At 40.8% G+C, this 24,922-nt stretch overlaps 2 protein-coding genes and 1 long non-coding RNA gene across 4 annotated transcripts; 2 read left to right on the forward strand and 1 right to left on the reverse strand.

Annotated features, from left to right (window-relative positions):
- The first annotated feature begins 280 nt into the window (after positions 1-280).
- On the forward strand, positions 281-12,845 carry LOC122006007. 2 transcript variants are annotated; one of them, XR_006118594.1, is made up of 6 exons: positions 281-609; positions 769-845; positions 932-1,012; positions 12,358-12,436; positions 12,509-12,606; positions 12,715-12,845. It is a non-coding gene; the product is annotated as an uncharacterized LOC122006007 (long non-coding RNA). The 2 variants fall into 2 exon arrangements; XR_006118595.1 differs by having other exon boundaries at positions 12,377-12,436.
- A 15-nt stretch (positions 12,846-12,860) lies between these two features.
- On the reverse strand, positions 12,861-13,301 carry LOC122006006. Its single transcript, XM_042561303.1, has 2 exons — positions 13,130-13,301; positions 12,861-13,056 (listed from the first exon to the last, which is right to left on the reverse strand). Exons 1-2 carry the CDS (start codon positions 13,245-13,247, stop codon positions 12,932-12,934), a joined length of 243 nt encoding a protein of 80 aa, XP_042417237.1. The 5' UTR covers positions 13,248-13,301; the 3' UTR covers positions 12,861-12,931.
- A 1,714-nt stretch (positions 13,302-15,015) lies between these two features.
- On the forward strand, positions 15,016-17,358 carry LOC122006008 (trihelix transcription factor ASIL2-like). The gene is made up of 2 exons (XM_042561304.1): positions 15,016-16,099; positions 17,038-17,358. Exons 1-2 carry the CDS (start codon positions 15,223-15,225, stop codon positions 17,049-17,051), a joined length of 891 nt encoding a protein of 296 aa, XP_042417238.1. The 5' UTR covers positions 15,016-15,222; the 3' UTR covers positions 17,052-17,358.
- The last annotated feature ends 7,564 nt before the right edge of the window (positions 17,359-24,922 follow it).

The raw sequence follows: 24,922 nt of genomic DNA on the forward strand, positions 1-24,922 counted from the left end.
AGTATATCTATGAATAAATATAATGAAAATATGGTATAGTAATAAAATATGGTACAATAAATATATATTATAATCATAAATTAAAATAGATATACGTAAAAAAAAAACCTAAAAATATATCTAACCTGTCCGCATCGGTCACACGTACACAACTTAAATAATTTCAAGTTTTTTTTACTTTTTAAATTTTATATATTTTAAAATATAAAATAATATTTGCAAGGGTGAAGAACCGTTAATTGAATCATAACTGTAATTTTTGAGTAATTGAAACGACAGAACCAGAACTCTGAACCGTGATGAGGTGGAGATGAGACAGAAGGGTGAGAAATGGCTCGGGAACAAAAGGCAAACTAGGCCTAAACAAAGTGGACCAGTCGACCGACCACAACGCACCGGATCAGTCGGCCTTCCGACGACCCCGCCGCCCACCACGGCGCTGCTGCTCTACCCACCTGCGCCCGCCGTGGACGCACGTCATCGGGTCGCTTCCCCTCTCTATAAGTACCGCTGTGGAGCGAGGGGGCGGAGTTCCCTCCGTTGCCGTACCCGATCAGCTTCGAACGGAGTTCCTCCACGTCCTGCGAAGCCGTAGGCTGAATCCCAATGGTAAATGTGTTTTTCTTTCCCTAGGGTTTCTCATATTTAACTCGATTGATTTCTGGCGAATTTGTTCCATGGTTTTGATTATTGGGAAACATGCACAATGTAATAAAAATCTACGGTTTGCCGATTAGTTTACCTTTCTGCCGAATCATCTCTGTTCAGTTTCGCTCTCCGTTGAGCTTGGGGGACCGGTGACGGAGCCGGTGCATCGGTCGCCGATATTTCCAAGTTCTAGGGAGGTGTGCAAGCCAAAACAAGGGATTTTGATATAGTCAATTTATTTCGCTAACTTTGTGAGAGCTTTAATTAGTTTAATTTCTTGCAGATAATGGAAGCTTGCCCCAGAAGTGATCTCAAGGGTTTCAAGGATAGAGTGATCGAGGAGAATATTTATCTAAAAGTTGAGGTAATTTTATACACTTTTTGAAGTCGTTCTTTAATGGTTACGCAGCATGTTCAATGGCGTGCAAGCCACATTTTGTTAGTTAATCCATTGTTTTGTGATGCTTTGATCCAGCCAATTGGCGATTCAAATTTCATAATTATTCATGATTATCTAACAACCAATAATCAATCAAACCAAACAAAACCTAAAGCTCATTTGGATGGACTTGTAGAATGGGTTTTAACTCTTAACTTAATCTTGAAATGTGATATGATCTGGTTTAGTAGTCTCTACTTTCTACAAATAAATGTCTTCTCCTTTCTACATAAGATATGCTTTAGGTGTTCATACCCGATGAGCTATTGCATGATTGTAGAGGAGAAATTAACACTAACTGTGTCGTCAAATTTAAAGATGAAGTTGTTTGTGGATAAATGTAAGCGTAATGGTTAAACTTGTTCAGTGTTGGAGGGTTAGGAGTTTTATTGGGAAATTATCAACATTTAATGTTAAGATTTCTTCTGCAGGAAGGTGAGCAAGGTCGTCTTCCCATATTGATTCTAAGCTTGAAGGATAATATACAACCCAAAGAAAGCCATCTATCGTAGTTCTACATAGCTCTTACAAGTGCAAGGAATGGTTGTGTCCTTTATGTTGGATATTGGGGTCTTAAATGGACCAAAACGATTTAGAGGAAGGAAGCCATCAATTGTTGAAAGTCGTAATTGACTTCAAAATTGAAATATACGATTCGCGTAGATAGATTTAGACTATTAATTTGCTCAAAACCGATTAAGGGTGAAAGAGAAATTAATGTTTAAAGTCAACCAAAAATAACATTTATTATTCATTAATAAATTGCATGGGAGAATAGTCCCACATCGGAAATTCTCGATGTGTATTCTCTACTTATTAATGAAGATGTGTTAATGGAGTTAACACAAAAATAAAAGGACAGGTGACCCCTTAGCCCAGGGCGAGCAGGTGCTCGCACCTGTGAGCCCGCCACCCGCCACGTGCGCACGTGCGCACGTGCGCAATGGGCCTTTGTAGGCGCACTTTGCACTTTGCACTTCGCACGTACGCATCCTGACGTGGCAGTACCTACACGGCATCCTCGTGGGCAAAGGGAGATGACTGGACAGTTGACTTAGGGAATGGATGGCTACCGTTGATCAAATAGGTATGATGGATCGCTTGTGATGCGATCTAGAGCGTTAGATCGCAAAGAGTAATGATCTGACGGCCTGGGATGAGACTTGATCTGAAGCATCGAATCAATGGATCCAGATCCGATGGCCGATGACAATAGGCGGATCTGATGGATGAGATTGAAGTGGGCTTGGTGAAGGGTTACAACCTTTCAGAATAGATGATCTAGATCGATCCAGCCCAAGGAACACATCCACTCACCCAAAGGACACTCAACCTCTTTTTTCAGTATAAATAGAACCCTCCAGATGATGGAATACTCACTCAATCCTCTCTTCTCTTCCTCAAGCATTCATCTCATCTTGTGCATACAAGAGTCCAAGAAGTCTACTAAAAGGTTCACTGGTCTCAGAAGTCGGAGTGCTACGATTCCGAGACGTTCGTCGTTGTATCTTGGGAACGAATTGCAACAATCCGTTAAGCACCGTAGCGGAGCAATATCGTTTACGGAGATAGTGTCGAACACTAGCCTCGATGATCAGTTTGCATACTCCAGAAGCTACCCTGGGATCAACAGTCGTAAATGATATTCCTGCAAACTGATATGGCTACCAACGACATTCCGACGGCCGTTCCGACCGTCGTTCCGACCGCCATTCCGACAACCATTCCGCACGGAGAAAAGTCGGAGAAATTCACCGGAACCGACTTCAAAAGATGGCAGCAGAAGATGTTGTTTTATCTAACAACGCTAAACCTTGTACGGTTTTTGCATGAAGACACGCCAGCCGCTACGGAAGGTAGTAAGGCTGCTAGCGATGCGTGGTCTCATGGAGATTTTCTGTGCCGCAATTATATACTCAACGCCTTGGACAACACGTTATATAACGTATATTGTTCTCTGGAGACGGCAAAATCTTTGTGGGAATCCCTTGAGAAGAAATACAAGACCGAAAATGCTGGATTGAAGAAATTCATCGTCGGTCGGTTTCTGGATTTCAAGATGGTGGACTCAAAAAACGTCTCATCTCAAGTCCAAGATATGCAATTAATACTGCATGATCTGGTCGTCGAAGGCATGAAGCTGAACGAGACATTCGCAGTTGCTGCGGTAATTGAGAAACTCCCTCCGTCATGGAAGGATTTCAAGAATTACCTAAAGCACAAGCAAAAGGAAATAGGGCTGCAAGACCTGATCCTGAGGCTACGAATAGAGGAGGATAATCGAAAGTTATCCGACTCCAGAGGAACCAAGCGGACTATAGACGAAATGTCCAACCTGGTCGAGCCGAACGTCAAAAAGCCGAAGCAGTTCAAAAAGAAGGCTCAAGCAAAGAAGTTCAAAGGCTCCTGCTACAACTGTGGAAAGGCAGGACACCTATCCAAGGACTGCAGACGCCCAAAGAAGCCAACCAAGGGGCCAAAGGATGTTGCGAATCATGTCGCAACCTCTCTTGAGGACTTGAATCTCACTGCGGTTGTATTTGAAGCCAACTTGGTGGATACCAACCCGAAGCAGTGGTTCATTGATACTGGAGCAACTCGTCATATCTGTTCCGATAAAGCGATGTTCTCCAAGTATACTCCGATAAATGGCAGGAAGCTCTATATGGGTAATTCCACGACGTCGCCAATTGTTGGACTCGGAAAGGTTGTTCTGAAGATGACGTTCGGAAAGGAGCTAACACTCATTGATGTACTCCATGTTCCCGACATCAGTAAGAACCTAGTTTCTGGAGCGGCATTGGTCAAGGCCGGATTTAGGCTAGTGTTCCAGTCAGACAACTTTGTACTTACGAAGAATGATGTCTTCGTAGGAAAGGGGTACCTAGAAAAGGGTCTATTCAAAATGGTTGTAATGCCTGTACTCCAAAATTTTGATGGTAATAAAATAAATACTTCCAGCTATGTTGTTGAGTGTTTTAATTTATGGCATGATCGACTCGGACATGTGCATAATAATACTCTCAAACGTCTCGTCAAATTAAATTTATTACCAAACGTTAAAGTTGACGGAACACACAAATGTGAAGTGTGCGTGGAAGCGAAAATGACGAAACTACCTTTTCATTCGGTGGAAAGGACAACAACTCCTCTAGAGTTAATACATAGTGATCTATGTGACTTGAAATTTATGCAAACTAGAGGAGGTAAAAAATATTTTATTACTTTTATCGATGACTGCACAAAGTTTTGTTATGTCTTTCTTTTAAGAAGTAAAGACGAAGCCCTAGAGGCGTTCAGAACCTATAAAACAGAAGTTGAAAACCAACTTGACAAACGAATTAAAATAATTCGAAGCGATAGAGGTGGAGAATATGGTGCACCGTTTGATGAATTTTGTACAGAATCTGGCATTATCCATCAAACAACGGCGCCTTACTCACCTCAATCAAACGGTGTTGCCGAACGTAAAAATCAGACACTAAAAGAAATGATGAATGCCTTGTTGATAAATTCAGGCTTACCTCAAAACTTGTGGGGGGAAACAATATTATCGGCAAATCACATTCTCAACAGAATCCCTCATAAGAAAAATGATAAAACTCCATATGAACTATGGAAAGGCCGCGAGCCATCGTACAAATACCTGAAAGTGTGGGGGTGCTTGACAAAGGTCGAAGTATCTAAACCAAAGCAAGTAAAGATCGGACCTAAAACGTTCGATGCGGTATTTGTCGGATATGCCCATAACAGTAGTGCATATCGTTTCCTAGTTCACAAATCAGACATTCCTGATATACATGTGGGAACAACCATAGAATCTCGGAAGGCGATATTCTTTGAAAACGTATTCCCAAATAAAAAGGGAAACGTTGAAAGTGATAACAACGGAAGTTCAAACAAAAATGACGTTACCGAACTTAGCTGTTATAAAAGGACTATTAACGATCAAAGTGAAGAGCCACGTCGTAGCAAACGGGCTAGAGTTGAGAAATCGTTCGGGCCAGATTTCATGACTTTCATGTCAAAAATGGAACCAAGAACATTAAGTGAAGCTCTCTCTAGACCCGATGCTCCAATGTGGAAAGAAGCTGTCAATAGTGAAATTGAGTCTATCATGAATAATCATACTTGGGAATTAGTAGACCTTCCTTCTGGTAATAAACCATTAGGTTGTAAGTGGATACTAAAACGTAAGTATAAAGCTGATGGATCAATTGACAAGTATAAGGCCAGACTTGTAGCCAAGGGGTACAAGCAAGAGGAAGGCCTTAATTACTTCGATACATACTCACCGGTGACAAGGATTACGTCCATACGAGTGCTAATAGCCATTGCAGCACTGTATGACCTTGAAATACATCAAATGGATGTTAAGACTGCGTTCTTAAATGGTGAGTTGGAAGAAGAAATTTATATGGAGCAACCCGAAGGGTTCATGGCTCCTGGAAATGAGAAAAAGGTGTGTCGACTTGTTAAGTCGTTGTACGGACTTAAGCAAGCGCCTAAACAATGGCACGAAAAATTTGACAAAGTAATGCTGTCAAACGAATTCAGAATAAATGAATGTGACAAATGCATTTATGTCAAAAACACACCTGAAGGCTATGTAATTGTCTGTCTATACGTAGACGACATGCTAATAATGGGCAATAATCATGATGTAATCATGACTACAAAGAAAATGTTGACCAGAAATTTTGATATGAAAGATATGGGTCAAGTAGATGTTATATTGGGAATTAAAATTCTCAGGACATCAGAAGGGATAGTTTTAACACAATCCCATTATGTAGAATCTGTATTGAAAAAATTCAATGCGTACGATCTCTCTTCAGTGAAAACACCTATGGATCTAAGTCAACACTTAGCGAAAAACCATGGTGAGACCATATCGCAGTTGGAATATTCTCGGATAATAGGCAGTTTGATGTATCTCACAAACTGCACACGTCCGGATATTGCCTGTACGGTCAACAAACTGAGTCGTTTTACGAGTAATCCAAACGACACCCATTGGAAAGCATTGATGCGAGTTCTCAGATATTTGAAATATACTATGAACTATGGATTACATTATGGAAAATATCCCGCTGTGTTGGAAGGATATTGTGATGCTAATTGGATATCAGATACAAAAGACTCCAAATCCACTAGTGGATATATATTCACGATCGGTGGGGGAGCAGTATCTTGGAAATCCACTAAGCAGACTTGCATTGCTCGGTCAACTATGGAATCCGAGTTTATAGCACTAGACAAAGCAGCTGAGGAAGCTGAATGGCTGCGGAATTTCTTGGAAGATATTCCTAGCTGGGTGAAACCTGTGCCTGCCGTACTAATCCACTGTGATAGTCAATCGACGATTGGAAGGGCACAGAGTAATATGTATAATGGGAAGTCACGACATATACGTCGTAGACATAATACCATTAGACAGTTGATCTCGAATGGAGTGATTGCAATCGACTATGTTAAGTCCAAAGATAATTTGGTAGATCCTCTAACGAAGGGGTTGAGTCGAGATCAAGTATACTGCTCATCAAGAGGAATGTGATTAAAAATCTACAACTAAAACAACTGTAGCGGTAACCTAACCTTGTTGACTGGAGATCCCAAGATCTTGGTTCAATGGGACAACGAAGTTACAGAAGTTGTGGTCCAGCACATTAGATAGTTTATCTCTATCCCAATCCTAGGATGAATTTGTGCTGTCCTACATCATGTAGTGACGTTAAGCTTATGCTTTTAGTGACTTCTATACCTGATAAGGTGGAGTATGGTAGGATACTCTTGATAGAAGTGTCACCTATGTGAGTGTGAAGACAGGCCGCTTCAATGAAACACTCATGAATCCAAGATGGTATCCATGGCCGAAACGGAACCAACCATAAGAACCTAAAGTAGGTGAGATAGATCTCTGTGTGGGTGTTATTGTCTAAGTATACACCAACAGCTGAGCAGTTCAAGACATCACGTTCACTGCGCAACCTAGTATACTCGATAGCATTTCACTACGGAAGGTTCAAAGCCACAAGCTACCTCTCCCGATGCAATGACTTATCGATTGGACTCTTGTAAAATGTCAGCATGCATACACGCATTGCATTAATTTCCATTCATGTGGGGGATTGTTGGATATTGGGGCCTTAAATGGACCAAAACGATTTAGAGGAAGGAAGCCATCAATTGTTGAAAGTCGTAATTGACTTCAAAATTGAAATCTACGATTCGCGTAGATAGATTTAGACTATTAATTTGCTCAAAACCGATTAAGGGTGAATGAGAAATTAATGTTTAAAGTCAGCCCAAAATAACATTTATTATTCATTAATAAATTGCATGGGAGAATAGTCCCACATCGAAAATTCTCGATGTGTATTCTCTACTTATTAATGAAGATGTATTAATGGAGTTAACACAAAAATAAAAGGACAGGCGACCCCAGGGCGAGCAGGTGCTCGCACCTGTGAGCCCGCCACCCGCCACGTGCGCACGTGCGCAATGGGCACTTTGTAAGCGCACTTTGCACTTTGCACGTACGCATCTTCGCGAGGAGGGTGACATTGCAGTGCCTACGTGACACTCGGGTGACGTGTCAGGCTCGTACCTGACGTGGCAGTACCTACGCGGCATCCTCGTGGGCAAAGGGAGATGACTGGACAGTTGACTTAGGGAATGGATGACTACCGTTGATCAACGTTGATCAAATAGGTATGATGGATCGCTTGTGATGCGATCTAGAGCGTTAGATCGCAAAGAGTAACGATCTGACGGCCTGAGATGAGACTTGATCTTAAGCATCGAATCAATGGATCCAGATCCGATGGCCGATGACAATAGGCGGATCTGAGAGTCACAACTCCTCAGATCTGATGGATGAGATTGAAGTGGGCTTGGTGAAGGGTTACAACCCTTCAGAATAGATGATCTAGATCGATCCAGCCCAAGGAACACATCCACTCACCCAAAGTGTTGGAACCCCAAGGTTGTTTTGGTGTGATCAACAAGTCAAGTTAGGTCCTGCGTTGTATTTAACCTTGTGTCTAAGTGTGCAGGAGCTTAGGAGCACAGGTACTCGAGCGGAAGACGCAGCTAGCGAGAAGGACGGCACGCTGTGCGTCCGAGGGACGAGGTGCTGCAGAAGAGTACACCGGCGGACGAGAAGGAAGTGCGCGCGGTGGTTCCGAGGTACGAAAGCCAGAGCGGAAGATTGCTCGGGGAGCAAGAGACGCAGCTAGCGCGAAGGTCGGCACGGGGTGCAACCGAGGGACGAAGTCTGCGGATGAGTACCCTGGTGGATGAGAAGGAACACGCGGCAATTCCAAGGGACGAGAAGCCGGAGGGAAGCACGCTCGAGAAGACCGGAAGATGGGTTCGGGTGAGCCCTATTCCGGATGGCAGAGATCACCCAAGCAAACGGAGCCGGAGCGAACAGACCCGGACCGAGATGAGCTGGATCGAGACGAGCTGAACCGGAGTCGAAAAGTTAACTTATGTTGACCTTAGGGCTCCGGGCGCCCGGAACCATTCCGGGCGCCCGGAACCGACCGGGGCGCCCGGAATCGACTTTTCAACAGGATCGAGTTTTGACTCGATCCGACCGTTGGGGGATAAAATTTATCGCCCCCAGGGCGCCCGGAACCCTCTCAGGCGCCCGGACCAAGACTATAAATATAGCCTTGGTCCAGAAGCTTAGATAGAACTCACTGATTGTAAATCCAGTGCTTGCACACTCTCTTTTAGTCTAAGCTTCTGTTTTCTGCACTTCAACGCTGTACGAGGCTTCTCCGCCCGAAGGAGTTTTATTGAGCTTAATCTTCCTTGGATTAACAACCACATCGGTTGTAACCAAGTAAATCTTTTGTGCCTCGCTTTTCTTTATGTTTTTAATTTATCTGCTTAACTTAATTATGCAAGTGTTAGCCTAAAGAGTTCGAGGAGGGTTTGTTTTCCTTTTTGTGTTAGCAGGATAATCAACAACCCCCTCCTAGCCGGCCCAACGGTCCTACAAGTGGTATCAGAGCCGAGTACGCCTCAGAAGGACTAACCGCCGTCTGAAGCAACAAAACGATGGTCGGAGCTAGCGACTACCCACCTGCATTCGAGGGGGAGTTTTCCATCTGGAAACAAAACATGGAGGTATACCTTAACTCAGATTCTGATATTTCTTTAATAATGAAATTTGGTTATGAAGAACCAAAGAACACGAACGGAGAAGGACTCGATCTACGCCTCTGGAATGAAAAGCAACGTAAGGAGTCTATGGCAAATGGGCGAGCAAAATATTATCTTCTGAATGTAATACCAAAGGAAGATTTCAAAAAGGTAGCAGATTATGAAAGCGCAAAAGAACTTTGGGAAAAGTTCTTGCAGCTCTACGAAGAACCTTCAGAAGGTGACACCTCAATAGACACCGAGCCACTGACAGAAGAGTCCGAAATCGAGGTAAGTACTACAACAGCCGAAGTACATCCCGAGATCGATGAAGGGGGAGAATCTTCGGAAGAAAGCAACTCGATAGGGGGAGAATCAATTACTGACAAGGTAAGTCAGGTATGGACTCGAACCTCTGATCAATTGAATGATTCAATCGAAGAATTTCCTGAAAATTTTTACGAATCATCGAAAGAGTTTTTTATATTAGAAAATCAATTGTCAAACTTATCTTGCAAATTTGAAATATTATCGAAAGAGTACTTCGAATTTCAAAATATCTTAACAAAAGAATTTTGCAAGTTGGAAACTTTGCTAAAAAACTTTTGTGAATCACAAAGAAGTTTTTCGAAAGAATTATGCAACTTAGAAATATTATCGAAAACTTTTTCTGGTCCTAAAAATTTGGAATTATAAATTACTTTATTGAAAAATTTTTATGAATTAGAAATTGATTCATCGAAAAATATTTTCGGATTAAGAAACCTATTATTAATAGATTCCTGCAAATTCTTATTGTTAACAAATTCTGGCAAATTACAAAATATTCTTTCAAACGAATTTTGCACATTGCCGAAAGAATTTTGTATATTGTCGAAAATTTTTATCAAGTTAGAATCTATGCTATTTGAATATTTTTGTGAAGTTGCAATTCAAAAAATAATAGAAATTAACATGATACAAATTATTACATGTTTAATATCTGTGGCTTTAATTTTGAAAAAGTGTAATTTGAGAAGTTATGAAAAATTGAAATGGAAATTTAAAACTTGTTGATATAAGTATCAGTATAAAATGAATAAATGCATAGAAATTTTTTTTTTTCATGCTATCAATTTTTTTTTAAATTTTCTTGCATAAATTTTTCGGCTTAGAAAGTGTTTAATTATTGATGACGAATACTTGAAATTTTTTTTTTTCTTGACTTAGAAATTTGTCTTGACTTATAAATATTTCCCTGAAAATTATTGAAATATATTTTCAATTTTTTTTTTAATGTCAACCCTTAGATTTTAGTTGTTCCTCATTTTTATTGTGATCAAAGGGGGAGAAGAGAAAGTATAAGTCTAGGGGGAGGTAGAGAAAATTGAAATTTAATTCTGTTAAAATTTAATTTTATCTATCATGTTGCATGTTATTGCAATAAACTGTTTAATTTCATATCTATTTTTGTCCCTAGCTTAATTTGGGTTGATCACACCAAAAAGGGGGAGATTGTTGGAACCCCAAGGTTGTTTTGGTGTGATCAACAAGTCAAGTTAGGTCCTGCGTTGTATTTAACCTTGTGTCTAAGTGTGCAGGAGCTTAGAGTAGTCGAGCGGAAGACGCAGCTAGCGAGAAGGACGACACGCTGTGTGTCCGAGGGACGAGTCTCTGCGGAAGAGTACACCGGCGGACGAGAAGGAAGTGCGGTGGTTCCGAGGTACGAAAGCCGGAGCGGAAGATTGCTCGGGGAGCAAGAGACGCAGCTAGCGAGAAGGTCGGAGGTCGGCACGGGGTGCAACTGAGGTCTGCGGATGAGTACCCTGGTGGACGAGAAGGAACACGCGGCAATTCCGAGGGACGAGAAGCCGGAGGGAAGCACGCTCGAGAAGACCGGAAGATGGGTTCGGGTGAGCCCTATTCCGGATGGCAGAGATCACCCAAGCAAACGGAGCCGGAGCGAACAGACCCGGACCGAGATGAGCTAGATCGAGACGAGCTGAACCGGAGTCGAAAAGTCAACTTATGTTGACCTTAGGGCTCCGGGCGCCCGGAACCGACCGGGGCGCCCGGAACCCTTCCGGGCGCCCGGAACCGACCGGGGCGCCCGGAACCCTTCCGGGCGCCCGGAATCGACTTTTCAACAGGATCGAGTTTTGACTCGATCCGACCGTTGGGGGATAAAATTTATCCCCCCCAGGGCGCCCGGAACCCTTCCAGGCGCCCGGACCAAGACTATAAATATAGCCTTGGTCCAGAAGCTTAGATAGAACTCACTGATTGTAAATCCAGTGCTTGCACACTCTCTTTTAGTCTAAGCTTCTGTTTTCTGCACTTCAACGCTGTACGAGGCTTCTCCGCCCGAAGGAGTTTTATTGAGCTTAATCTTCCTTGGATTAACAATCACATCGGTTGTAACCAAGTAAATCTTTTGTGCCTCGCTTTTCTTTATGTTTTTAATTTATCTGCTTAACTTAATTATGCAAGTGTTAGCCTAAAGAGTTCGAGGAGGGTTTGTTTTCCTTTTTGTGTTAGCAGGATATCCAACAACCCCCTCCTAGCCGGCCCAACGGTCCTACACAAAGGACACTCAACCTCTTCTTTCAGTATAAATAGAACCCTCCAGATGATGGAATACTCACTCAATCCTCTCTTCTCTTCCTCAAGCATTCATCTCATCTTGTGCATACAAGAGTCCAAGAAGTCTACTAAAAGGTTCGCTGGTCTCGGAAGTCGGAGTGCTATGATTCCGAGACGTTCGTCATTGTATCTTGGGAACGAATTGCAACAATCCGTTAAGCACCATAGCGGAGCAATATCGTTTACGGAGATAGTGTCGAACACTAGCCTCGACGATCAGTTTGCATACTCCAGAAGCTATCCGGGGATCAACACTTTACTCGTGGTAAAATTGATTAACGAGAGAGTTTTGTTTTATATATAAAGGCTTATGCTTCAAGAGGATATGTAGCCATTGCTATTGATTCTCGCTATCATGGAGAAAGAGCTAGCAACGCAACAGCATACAAAGATGTAACGGAATCTATCTATTAATTCTTTAATCTTGCACTTCTTCAAGCTAAGTGGAATTGCTCCAGGTCTATCCTCACACCTTGACGTTCCTCACACAGTTCCTGCTATTGCACCCAGGCCCCTGCTAATCTTAAACGGCATGCCTCATATGTGAGCAACTACTAAAATATGATCAAAGTAAGGCTCAATTTTATTGCAATATTATTTCAGATTTGATTATTAATCAAAGTAATTATGTTGAATAAATAGGCATGGAAGATCCTCGCTGCCCTATTTCTGGTTCAGATGGGCCTATTGCTGAGGCAAATGAGATATGCAAAGAGGTTAACTGCAATGAAAAAATTAAGGTACGCGAATCAATCAATTGGAAACATTAAAATATGAACATGAACATGATGTCTGAAATCAAACAATTTGAGAACCATGATTTTGTTTTTCTCTGCATCATTAAACAGTCCATTGGGGAAGCTGCAATTGGGCACCAAAAGACTGTCAATTGGCAACAGAAGCAAGCATCTGGTTCGACAGGTTCCTTGAATGATTCTAATTGTTCATCTTGTTCTTGAGTGATTGATGATAGGGATTAGAAGGAATATGAATATTTGATCTAAGTGGCCTGCACTCACTTATTTTGTCATATATTTATTTACATGGAGCAAGAAAGTGTTACAGTTAATCCGGTTGGGAGAAGTCTTTAGCAGCTGCTCTGCTCACCTCCGCCTCCAGCGCCTCCATTTGTGCCTCCAACTGCTTCAGCTTCTCGCTCATCCGGATCAGTCTCTTCCTCGCCGCCTCATCTGCATGGATCCACAGGCAATCACCATCGCCTCTGCATTTATTTAACTACTACTAATTGACAGAGGTTAGTACCGGAGCGGGAGAGGAAGTCGGCGACCACGGCGGTGGGGACGGCGGAGACGCCGTGGATGGCAGCTCCGTGAGCCCTCTCCGACCACACCTCCGCCTCCTCCTTACTTGCCTTCAACATCGATGCGCGCCGCCGCCTCCGGGGATCGAGGCTGCGCGTTGCCGGTAATTTAATAGCGCGGGATGGGATGAGCGTGGAGAGATAGATTACTGTCCATGTGTTGGTCAAACGATTGCCAAGTGGGTGAGATTTGACTGGCGACTGCAGGGGATCATCTGGTTGGTCAAAGGTGAACCTTCCTTTTTTTATTACCGGGAAAATTTCATTTTAGCCCTTCTTTTTTTTCATAAAGATCCATTATTTTTTTTTAAAAAAAAATCAATAGGGAAGGAAGGTGGCTCATTCTCTTTTTTCCTTACAATGAATGTAAGATTGTGTCAACATTGTACAATGGACATGGTTGTTTCTTCTTTGTTTGTTGCGATTTACTAGGTCTCAACAACTGATTATTAACCTTGCATTAAAGTGAGTTTGTGCTAGCACCATAGAACAATTGGTTTGCAATTTGCTTCGGCCTAGCTCATTGGTTTCTCGTGCCCTTGGCATCCGTTCTCTTATTGTTTGCTATGAGTGGTGTTCTATAGTGTGGTAAAAAAAGATAATTTGCTCATACCTAATGTTCTCATCAATTTGTTCCTAAGCTAACACATAGTGCAATGATAAAGATGTGGGGAAGGCATGTTCGAACGTGTCGAATTTTAATTTTATGATCTAATATAACAACACTCTATGTCTTAACTCCTGTACCACCTCGAGAAGATGCTATAAAATTCTATAGTGTTACTAGAGGAGTGAGAGAGTGGATATAAATGAGAGACGATAATTTGATGTTTTATCAAAACAAAAAAAATATCTACAAAGATCAAAGCATAAATCTCTCTTTAATAATTAGGATAATTGATCTAGAGCTATTGAATTTGAATATAATCTCAACATCTCTCTTTAATAAATCTCTAGCTATTGAATTAGGATAATTAGAAATTTCGACAACAACATGAGAAAAGGTTTTTTTTTTACCACCTCAAAATCTCTAGCTTTCTATGAAAGTAACTTTGTTTGGTAAAATCAAACATGAGATAAGCTCATGGAAATATATAGTAGACTTGAAACATGGTCACTAGCAACAACAAACATGGCTACGGCTAAGTAAACCAATTACAAATAATTTTCAATATTAACAATTCTCAAAAGTTAGAGGGCATTTCCAAAAACATGGTTTGCGAGAGGTAAATTGAAAATTTTCCTCGTTGGAAGATTGTGGATGCTCATTTAATTCTCTACTATTTTTCTCCAACATATTTTAGAATTTCCACATCACGTGTTTATTTTTTATTTAAGTTTCAGTCTCAAGATAAATGTCATCCTTGATTTATGTATTTTTTTTTATTTTTTGAACGATTGCAAATTTACATAAACGGTGGATCAAAACAGAAAATGCAAGATTAAGATTACTAATTGTGAGGATTAATCATCTTAACCCTTTTCAAGGGAGCAAAATACCAAAAATAACAATAATCTATAGGAACATTAGCGTTCTTAATTGCCATCATTAATCTCTTTAATTAATGAAAACGATATGCCTAGAACTCGTGCAAGTTATAAATGCTAATAAATATACATAAAGACTTTATTGTTGTATTTATTATTAGATTTTTATTTTATTGTTAAATTATAATATTAATAAATTATTCTATCTTTTATTTTTATATTTTAGATAAGGAAAATAGAAACAATAAATTTTCATTAAGCAAAAAAGCCCTGGAATTATTTTAATTAACATACAGACATCAGCGCACGGCCGCGGTCGGAGAACCAACGGGCCATATGATCTCCATCGATCCCCCCAGCGCCAACACGTGTCTCGCAAGCGCTTCTGTCCCTGAGCCGGCGCCTTCCGACCGCCTCTCTATCGGTCTCCCATTCATCGTCGACCCTAACCCTAACGCCGACCACCATTTAATTCAATCCCTAGAGATCTCGATTCCACCGCCGACATCGAGAAAGAGAGAAAGGAGAGGAGGAGCCGATCGTGGAGATGGAGAAGAGGGAAGCTTCGGCGACGAGGCCGCCGAACCCGGCGATGCCTTACCGAGAGGACTGCTGGAGCGAGGGCGAGACGTCTTCGCTTGTCGACGCCTGGGGAGACCGCTACATCGAGCTCAACCGCGGAAATCTCCGCCAGAAGCAGTGGCAGGAGGTCGCCGACGCCGTCAACTCCCGCCGTGGCGCCGGCCGCCGACCATCCCGCACCGACGTCCAGTGCAAGAACCGGATCGACACGCTCAAGAAGAAATACAAGGTCGAGAAGTCCCGGGTCGCCGGCAGCGGCGAGAGCCAGTGGCCCTTCTTCTCCCGGCTCGACGCCCTCGTCGGATCTGCCCCGCCGCCGACGTCGAAGAAGCAATCCGGGTCGCCGCCGCTTGCTCTGGCGCTCCCTTTCCATAGGAAAGGTTCCGCTTTGCCCGTCGCCTCCGCCGTGCGACCGGCGGAGACGAAGAAGAAGCGTACTGCCGTCGCCTCCTCTGCTGTGGACAACCCTTTCTTCAGGCGCGCTGCTGCTGCTGCTGCTGCGGCTGCAGCGGCTACAGAAGATGATGACGATGTCGACGACGACGAGGAAGAAGAGGAGCAGGAGCGATCTGGCTCGCTATCGAGGTCATCCTCAAGGTCTGGAAGAGGTCTGAAAAGGGAGAGGGAGGAAGAGGGCAGCGGGATTCGAGAACTGGCTAAGGCAATCATGAAGTTTGCGGAGATATACGAGAGAGTGGAGGAGTCAAAGCAGAGACAGATGATCGAATTGGAAAAGCAGCGGATGGAGTTTGCCAAGGCCTTGGAGTTCCAGAAGATGCAGATCGTAGTGGATTCGCAGGTGCAGCTTGCCAAGATTAAGCGAGCCAAGCGATCTGACACTGGTAAGAGATTGTTCTGTTCTTCCATTAATCCATAGTTCATTTGTACCAATCCTTTGATTTTAGTCAATACTCACAATAACTCATATACGTCGGAGCACTAGATTATCTTTTTCCACGTCTGAATTGGTGCTCAATCCTAAACTCTTGTCATCAACTCATCCAAGTTTTTCATTTTATTTTCTTAGGACCACCATTACTATAATTTTCTTGTGCTCGTTTCATTAGTACTCCAATTTTCATTTTGGAATTCTTCTGGTACCTTTTGTTCTGAACCTTTCATAAACTATTAGTGGAGCATAGATGTACAGCTTGCCTCATTTTCAAACCATCAACACCAGTAGCACAATGGCTGAAAGCGGTTTGCAAAGTCTTATTAAGAGATTGAACTAACTATTTCCTGCATGAGAAAGTTTTTCATTCTTGCTTAATTTTTGAGGGTAAACCATCATGTTACCAATGCACAGTTTAATGCATTGATCACAAGTTCATGCAATTTGCGGACCAGGAGATCCCTGCTGCTAGGGATTGAGACCAGTGCCAGATGCTTTTATATCTTCTGGAAACAATGGTGCTTGTGAATGATATTATTCAAACAGCTTATTCAAGTTGTTTGTTATAACTTGTTCTTTAGCATATGGAATAGCCAGTATATATTAATGGCAACAGATTTGGTGGATTAATGTTTTTCTAATCTCAAGTGTTAAGGCTCCGTATGCTTTCAATGAATGTATTTATCCCTTTCTTAGACATTTATGGATCAGATCAATACTTAATATGTTCATCTCAGACTGAAATTTTAATGTAGAAAACCTATATATTTATCTAGTTAACTGCTTCTAATTGTTGCTTTTGTAAAGCATTAATTAGATCATTTGATGAATTTATCCATACATGCCAAATCAAATCTTTTGATTAGTTTAGTTTCGTTCTTTCTCCAGACAGTTACTCTTAATCCGCCACTAAGGAGAAGAGGATAAAAGGTTGCTGCACCATGGCGGCTTCTTATTGTGTTGTGGATGCCCTTTAGCTCCATTAGTAAGCAGCAGGAGATGAACAACTCAACTTGCTCTCCGCCGAACGTAGCAAAACAGTTGTCTGTCCAGATTAGGTTCCTTCATATCGTGTTTATTTTGAGGATGGTTTTGTTTTTCTTTCATTTATTTGCTCTTCCATTTCCTCTCAAGTGATAAACTGGTCGTCTGTGTAAACTATGCAATGCTAACTGCCGGATTGAAGTCCTTGGCTTATTTTTCCTTTTAGTGACACTTTGTGATGGCCCAAGTGGAGCACACTAGCAGCTCCTTGAAGGTTTGTGGGAGACGCCACAAAGAAAAAACACCTTATATATGTCTTGGCCAGGTCCATCGCTAGAAAAAACAATTAATGGATTAGTGATACTTTGTGATGGCTTAGGTGAAGAGCACACTAGCGTTGTTCGAAGGTTTGTGGGAGAGACACCACAAAGAAAAAAACATGGATTTGGCGGCTTGGCCAGGTCCGTCACTAGCTGAGTTGATGCTTCGATAATGAATTGTGCTGAACTCAACATAAATGGTACTACAATCTGAGCTTGAGCTTGTTTTATTTGTGTTAGGTTGTTCATGCTTGGGTTAGCCATGACACAATATATATATACACACGAGTTTCTTAACAAATATGTTTGTGAGCCTCTTAATGAATATGCTAGTAAGCTTCTAAGGAACATGCTTATGAGTTCATGAATCAAATACGGTTAATTTTGAGCCAACTTAATAATATTTTCAAGCTCGAAATTAGAACATGCTTATGAGTTCATGAATCAAATACGGTAATTTTGAGCCAACTTAATAATATTTTCAAGCTCGAAATTAGAGTTAAGCTTGACTCATTAACTTAATCATATGAACCTAAATGATTTTTTTTTAAAAAGAAATTGAGACTCGAATAGTTCACGAGCGGTTTAGTTCATTTACACTTCTAGCCTTAACAAATATAGAACTCAAAAATATTGAACCAGGTAACATCGAACCTAGGGTGATTGATTCAGTTCTATGAAAAATTTTCACTGGTTATCAGGATAAATCTGGAAGCGCTCGTAGTAGATGGTTCAGAAGCCCATCATTTTATGGTTGCACACCCTATTTAAAGATAAAATTCCTACAAATATACAGTAACAAATATAGAACTCAAGATAAAAGAACAAGTTGTAGCAATAAAGAATAGGTACACTACTCCTAATGCCTTAAAAATTGAGCTAGAGCTAGAGGTCCTAGGGCTGACTTAGTTGGTAAATATATGCGATAATGACTATAATAATCAGAAGGTCGAAACTCGACAGAAAATTTCATTATCTCTATGAGTTCTGTTTATATATTTGTCAATTTGGTTCCTACTAACTAATTAAACTGGTCAAATTGATTGACCCATAAATAATATGATTAATATAAATTATAAATTATATAATATTTATATGATAAAATGCACTTAAAATATAAGATATAAAGAAGACCCACTAATGTATATAGCTTACTTGTGCATAAAGTGTGCTATGATATTTGAACTAAGGAAACTCCAATCTAAACTCCCATACAACCACAGAGTCAAAAAAAAAAAAAAAAAAAAAAAAAAAAAAAAAAAAAAATATAGTTTACAAGATTTTTCTTACAAATTCTCGGTCAACTAGTTGGATCAATAAATAATCTCTATTACATTTTTTTTTAACTAAAATTCTAGTTGTTTAGTCACTTTTGTGGTAATTTGATCCATTGACTCTTAGTTTTGGCATATTTTTGACATCTATTCCTTCTTCTGTTAGTTGATACTTTTATTCTTATTGATTGAGCACTTTAATAATTTTTTATGTTATTTATTTTATTGTATTGACACCCCATTGATATTGTTTTCATACATGTTCTCATACCAAAAACGATGTATAATCTTAGCTTATTGAAAATGAAACTCCAACTTATGGATGTTTATTTAGCTTTATAACTACCCAATGCCTTCACTACTTTTAAGCAACATATACTTCATTTTATAGGTCACTTATTTGTCCCCTTGGGACGGTACGGTAGTTAAGACATGGAATATTACCACAACAGGGACCTAGAGGAGGAATTGATTTAGGCCTCCTGATGGGCTTGAGCTTCCTGTATTCGGCCCGAACACCCAACCCAAGTCCATCAATAATAACCCATACCACTAAAGGGTTATTATTGAACTACTGCACCAATCACATATTACAATATGAGCTCCTTCTTATCATGAGTGCGCTAATCTCCCCGCGTTTAAGATAATCCTATAGGATTTACATGATAATCCTTATGAGCTCCTCAATGGGACATAAAACTTAAATAATTAGGACACAGATTCCTTCTATAATCAACAACACACCATATAAACAGTACTATTTCCCAACTCATCGAGCTTATTGATTTAATGAATAAATTTCACTCATTGATAAGTTAAAGAAATAAATACTAAATATACGTGCTTGTTATTATATAGAGATTAAGAGGATGCACATCCATAATAACAGAGGTTCTGTTCTTTTATGTAGTCAGTACAAATCGAACAACCTCAAACGGTCTTGCTCAATACACACATAGTGTACTAGTGTAATTTTATAGTCAAAATAGACTAATACCAAATTACACTACAACTGTTCCAATAGATTGTCCAAATCCATCTTGGTTGTGAGCTACTATTTATAATTTATAAGGAACCGATAACATGATCTTCTGTGTGGCACCACACACCATGTTATCTACAATATAAATTAAATGGACAACTACATTGACATATATATAAATATAAAATACAAACATTTGACCAAAGTGATTCTCATTTCAAAATATTTCAAAACAGATGTTCATACAAAAGCTAGGCTTATAATATACATCCCAACACAATAAACCTTTTGATATGTTACTTCAGTTATTGCAAGTAGGGGTGAGTATTCGGTTAATTCGGTTAATTTTATATTAATTTTGTATAAATTATTTTATTATTATTTTAAACAAATTTGGTTAATTCGATGTTAACTGAGATAACCGATTCAGTTAATTTGATTTTAGTAAAACTTTGATTTGATTCGGTTAGCCAACATTAAATCAATTTTCTGTTAATTCGGTTAATTTATGGACCAAATTAACCAAATGCTCACCTCTAATTGCAAGAGGCATTTCTCAAACTGAATGTAATTCCAAACTCTCATTATGAAGAAAAAAATGTTAAAAGAGTTAGGATTGACATATAAGAAGATACATGCATGTAAGAATGATTGTATATTATTTTGGGATGAGCACGAGAATAAAAATATATGTCCAGTGTGCAAGGAGCTCAGATATAAGTATGATGGGATGAATAAGAAAAAGAATGCTCAGAAAATTCTTCGATATTTTCCTTTGAAGCCCAGACTTAAGCGGTTGTTTATTGCCAAACATATAACAAAAGATATGAGATGACATAAAGAAAGAGGGTTGAAACAAATGGTGCATTAAGGCACCAAGCAGATATTGAATCATGGAAAGAATTTGACACTTCACATAAAATATTTGCTAGTGATCCATGGAATATTTGTAGGACCGTTGGCGGTCGGCTAGAAGGGGGGTTGAATAGCCTTGTAAAACAAAAACAAAAATACCCTTCTCAAACTTTCAACAATACACTTGCATAAAATAAATTGAACAGAAACTAAAGAAAAGGAAGAGACAAAAGGATTTACTTGGTTACAACCAAGGAGTTTGTTAATCTAAGGAATGTCGCACTAGTATCTCCTTTGGGCGGAGAAGCCTCTTACAGTAGTGAAAGCGCAAAACAAAGAAGCTAATCTAAAACTGAAGCGTACAAGCGTTGGAAATGAATTGCTCTGAGTTGTTGAAAAGCTTCTGGACTAAGGCTATATTTATAGCCTTGCTCGGGGCGCCTGGAAGGGTTCCGAGCGCCCTAGGGGGATAAAACTTTATCCCCCAACGTTCAAATCATAAAAGACCCGATCTGGTCAAAGATGAACTTCCGGGCGCCCCGGTACGTTCCGGGCGCCCCGGACCCAAAAGTCAACTTTGGTTGACTTTTTCGGTCCGGGTCCTTTGCTCCGACTCTGGTCGCCTCGGTCCGGGTCTTCAACTCCGGATCCGCTTGCTTGGGTGATCTCAGCCATCCGGAAGAGGGCTCACCCGAACCCAACTTCCGGTCTTCTCGAGTGGGCTTCCACTCCGGCTTCTCGGGCCTCGGAATCGCCGTGTGTCTCTTTCTTGTTCGCCGGCGTACTCAGCCGCAGTCTTCGTCCCTCGGACGCACCGCGTGTCATCCTTCTCTCTAGCTGCGTCTCTTGCTCCTCGAGCAGTCTTCCGCTCCGGCTTTCATCCCTCGGAACCACCGCACGCTTCCTTCTCGTCCGCTGGTGTATTCTTCCGCAGCGCCTCGTCCCTCGGACGCACCGCGTGCCGTCCTTCTCGCTAGCTGCGTCTTCCACTCGACTACCTATGCTTCTAAACTCCTGCACACTTAGACACAAGGTTAGAAACACACAGGACTTAACTTGTTGATCACACCAAAACAACCTTGGGGTTCTAACAATCTCCCCCTTTTTGATGTGAGCAACCCAAGTTAAGCTAGGGTAAAAATAAACATAAAATAAACTTAACTAAATTTGTAATTAAGTGCAAAAATAAACAAGTTAAATTTTGGTCTACCTCCCCCTAGACTTATACTTTTCCTTCTCCCCCTTTGATCACATAAAAAATGAGGTTGAAAAAAAAAATCTAAGGGTAAGAACTTAGAAAATTTTGAGATCCTTAAAAAATTTTGCAATAATAAACAGTCTCTGTAAAAAAAATTTAATTAAAATTTTAAGAAAAGTTTCTAAGTGAAATTTTAAAAAAATTCTAACTTAGATAGCTTTGTAAAAAAAATTTTTGAAAAAAAATTTAAGTCTTTGTAAAAATTATTTTTGAAAGAAAAAAATTTTAACTTAAGATTTTTTTTAAGTAAAATTTTCTAAGTAAAAATTTCACGTAAAAGTATTTTTCTAAGTATAAAAATATTTTGAAAAAAATATTTGAAAAACTTTAAAAGCATTAATTATTTATAATTTTAATGCTTTGACCGAAAGTTAATTAAACATTTATTTCAATATTTTGGCTTCCAGGTCATGGCGAAACACTAGGTCTTCTTGGTTATTGGAGCAACAATCACTTCCTTAGACAAAGCCTCATAGAGAAATTCATTGTTTAATTTTCTCGCTGAAAGTATTAATTTCGTTTAAAATTTAGACTAAGCAAGATTTAGGAACCCAATATAGGTTCCAGCCTACTAGATTAACTAAATATTTCTTAGGTACATATTTTCTTGAAATATTCCTAATTTGTCCCTGGTGATATCTATAATACCAATTTAAATTTTTAAATTTTCTAAAATTAGATGAGCATGCATGATTTTTCAAATTATCTACTTGAATTTTTAAATCTTTATTTTCTTATTTCAATTTCTCATTTTCTAATTTTGATTTGTCTAATTCTTCTAAGGGACAAGATTTAACCAAAATTATTTTTAAGTTTTTAATCTCCTTTTCTAATTTGCAACAGTCTTTTGTTAATAGTTTAACAAACTTAAAGAGTTTATCGGAAGGAAGTGATCGTACCTCACTTACCTTGTCGATCTCGTTGTCCGTTTCTCCCCTTGAACTGCTGCTTTATTCCGACGTAGCTCCCCCTTCATCGATACTCTCGATGCTCATTTCGGAAGAGCTTGACTCGCAGTCGTCGTCTTGATGGCTTGCCATTAGAGCAAGTCCGGAGAATGCCTCGACTTCCGACTCCGACGACGTATCGTCCCATGTCGCCTTTAGGGCCTTTCGCTTTTGGATAGACTTCTTACCCTTCTCCTTGTCCTTGTTCTTCAGCTTGGGGCAGTTGTCCTTGACGTGCCCTTCTTCGTCGCAGTGGTAGCAGCGGATCGTCCTTTTCTTTTTCCCCTGCGGATGGTTAGTAGATCTAGATTTACAAAGTTTATTGAATCTTCTTACCATCATTACCATTTCCTCGTCATCGAGAGAAGATTCCGACTTAGGTTCATCTCTCGAAGCTTTGAGGGCGACGTTGTTCTTGGGCTCCTTTGAACCTGCACATCTTGATTCGTGCAATTCAAAAGTCGAGAAAAATTCTTCTAATGAAATTTTTTCCAAGTCTTTTGAAATGTAAAAGGCATCTATTAATGATGCCCATTTTGAATTTCTCGGAAACGAATTTAACGCATACCTTAGTGAATCTCGGTTACTTACCTTTTCTCTGAGATTCAACAATCCGGTGATGATCTCTTTGATTCTTGAGTGCAGATGCGCAACTGTCTCGTCTTCCCCAAGACGCAGGTTGGTGAGCTGATTACAAAGTAGATCTCTTCTGGCAAGCTTGGCTTCGGACGTTCCTTCGTGCAGCTCGAGGAACTTCTCCCAAAGTTTCTTTATCGAGTCGTAGTTCTCGATTCAATTGACTTCTTGTGGTGGAAGAATGCTTAACAGATGATATTATGCTTTGTCGTTCACCGCAAAGTCAGCCTGCTCCTTTTTTGTCCATTAATTTTTTTCCTTACCCTATGGAGCTACAAAGCCAAGTTCCATTGTTAAAATTAAATCAAAATCTATTGTGAAAAATACCTGCATCAGTTTTTTCCAGGTTGCGAAATCCCCTTCGTATTTCGTCGGGTGGATGCTTGGTCCGGCCATTATGTTTGCTTCGATTGGCGGTTAGTCCTCCTGAAGCGCCTTGGCTCTGATATCACTTGTAGGATCATTGCGGCCGGCTAGACGGGGGGGGGGGGGGGGGGGGTAAATAGCCCTGCAGAACAAAAACAATAAAACACCCTTCTCGAACTTTCAACAAAACATTTGCATAAAATAAATTAAACATAAACTAAAGAAAGGAAGAGGCAAAAGGATTTACTTGGTTACAACCAAGAAGGTTGTTAATCCAAGGAATGTCGCACTAGTATCTCCTTTGGGCGGAGAAGCCTCTTACAGCAGTGAAAGCGCAAAACAAAGAAGTTAATCTAAAACTGAAGCGTACAAGCGTTGGAAATGAATTGCTCTGAGTTGTTGAAAAGCTTCTGGACCAAGGCTATATTTATAGCCTTGGTCGGGGCGCCTGGAAGGGTTTCGGGCGCCCTGGGGGATAAAACTTTATCCCCCAACGTTCAGATCGCGAAAGACTCGATCTGGTCAAAGATGAACTTCCGGGCGCCCCGGTACGTTCCGGGCACCCCGGTACCCAAAAGTCAACTTTGGTTGACTTTTTCGGTCCGGGTCCTCTGCTCTGGCTCTGGTCGCCTCGGTCTGGGTCTTCAACTCCGGATCCGCTTGCTTGGGTGATCTCAACCATCCGGAAAAGGGCTCACCCGAACCCAACTTCCGGTCTTCTCGAGTGGGCTTCCGCTCCGGCTTCTCATTCCTCGGAATCACCGTGTGTCTCCTTCTCGTCCTCCGGCGTACTCATCCGTAGTCTTCATCCCTCGGACGCACCGCGTTCCGTCCTTCTCGCTAGCTGCGTCTCTTACTCCTCGAGCAGTCTTCCACTCTAGCTTTCGTCCCTCGGAACCACCGCACGCTTCCTTCTCGTCCGCCGGTGTACTCTTCTGCAGCGCTTCGTCCCTCGGACGCACCGCATGCCGTCCTTCTCGCTAGCTGCGTATTCCACTCGACTACCTGTGCTCCTAAGCTCCTGCACACTTAGACACAAGGTTAGAAACATACAGGACCTAACTTAACTTGTTGATCACACCAAAACAACCTTGGGGTTACAACAATATTCGCTTAGGGTTGGCTACTGATGATTTAATTCATTTGGAAAC

Source organism: Zingiber officinale, chromosome 7B (genome assembly GCF_018446385.1).
Source record: "Zingiber officinale cultivar Zhangliang chromosome 7B, Zo_v1.1, whole genome shotgun sequence".
Lineage (NCBI taxonomy): Eukaryota > Viridiplantae > Streptophyta > Magnoliopsida > Zingiberales > Zingiberaceae > Zingiber > Zingiber officinale.

Excerpts from the sequence above, each read along its gene's own strand:
- LOC122006006 (XM_042561303.1), bottom strand. The coding sequence starts at position 13,247 with ATGTTGAAGGCAAGTAAGGAGGAGGCGGAGGTGTGGTCGGAGAGGGCT. Across the intron at positions 13,057-13,129 it reads CGACTTCCTCTCCCGCTCCG|ATGAGGCGGCGAGGAAGAGA; the intron begins GTACTAACCTCT and ends GGATCCATGCAG.
- LOC122006008 (XM_042561304.1), top strand. The coding sequence starts at position 15,223 with ATGGAGAAGAGGGAAGCTTCGGCGACGAGGCCGCCGAACCCGGCGATG.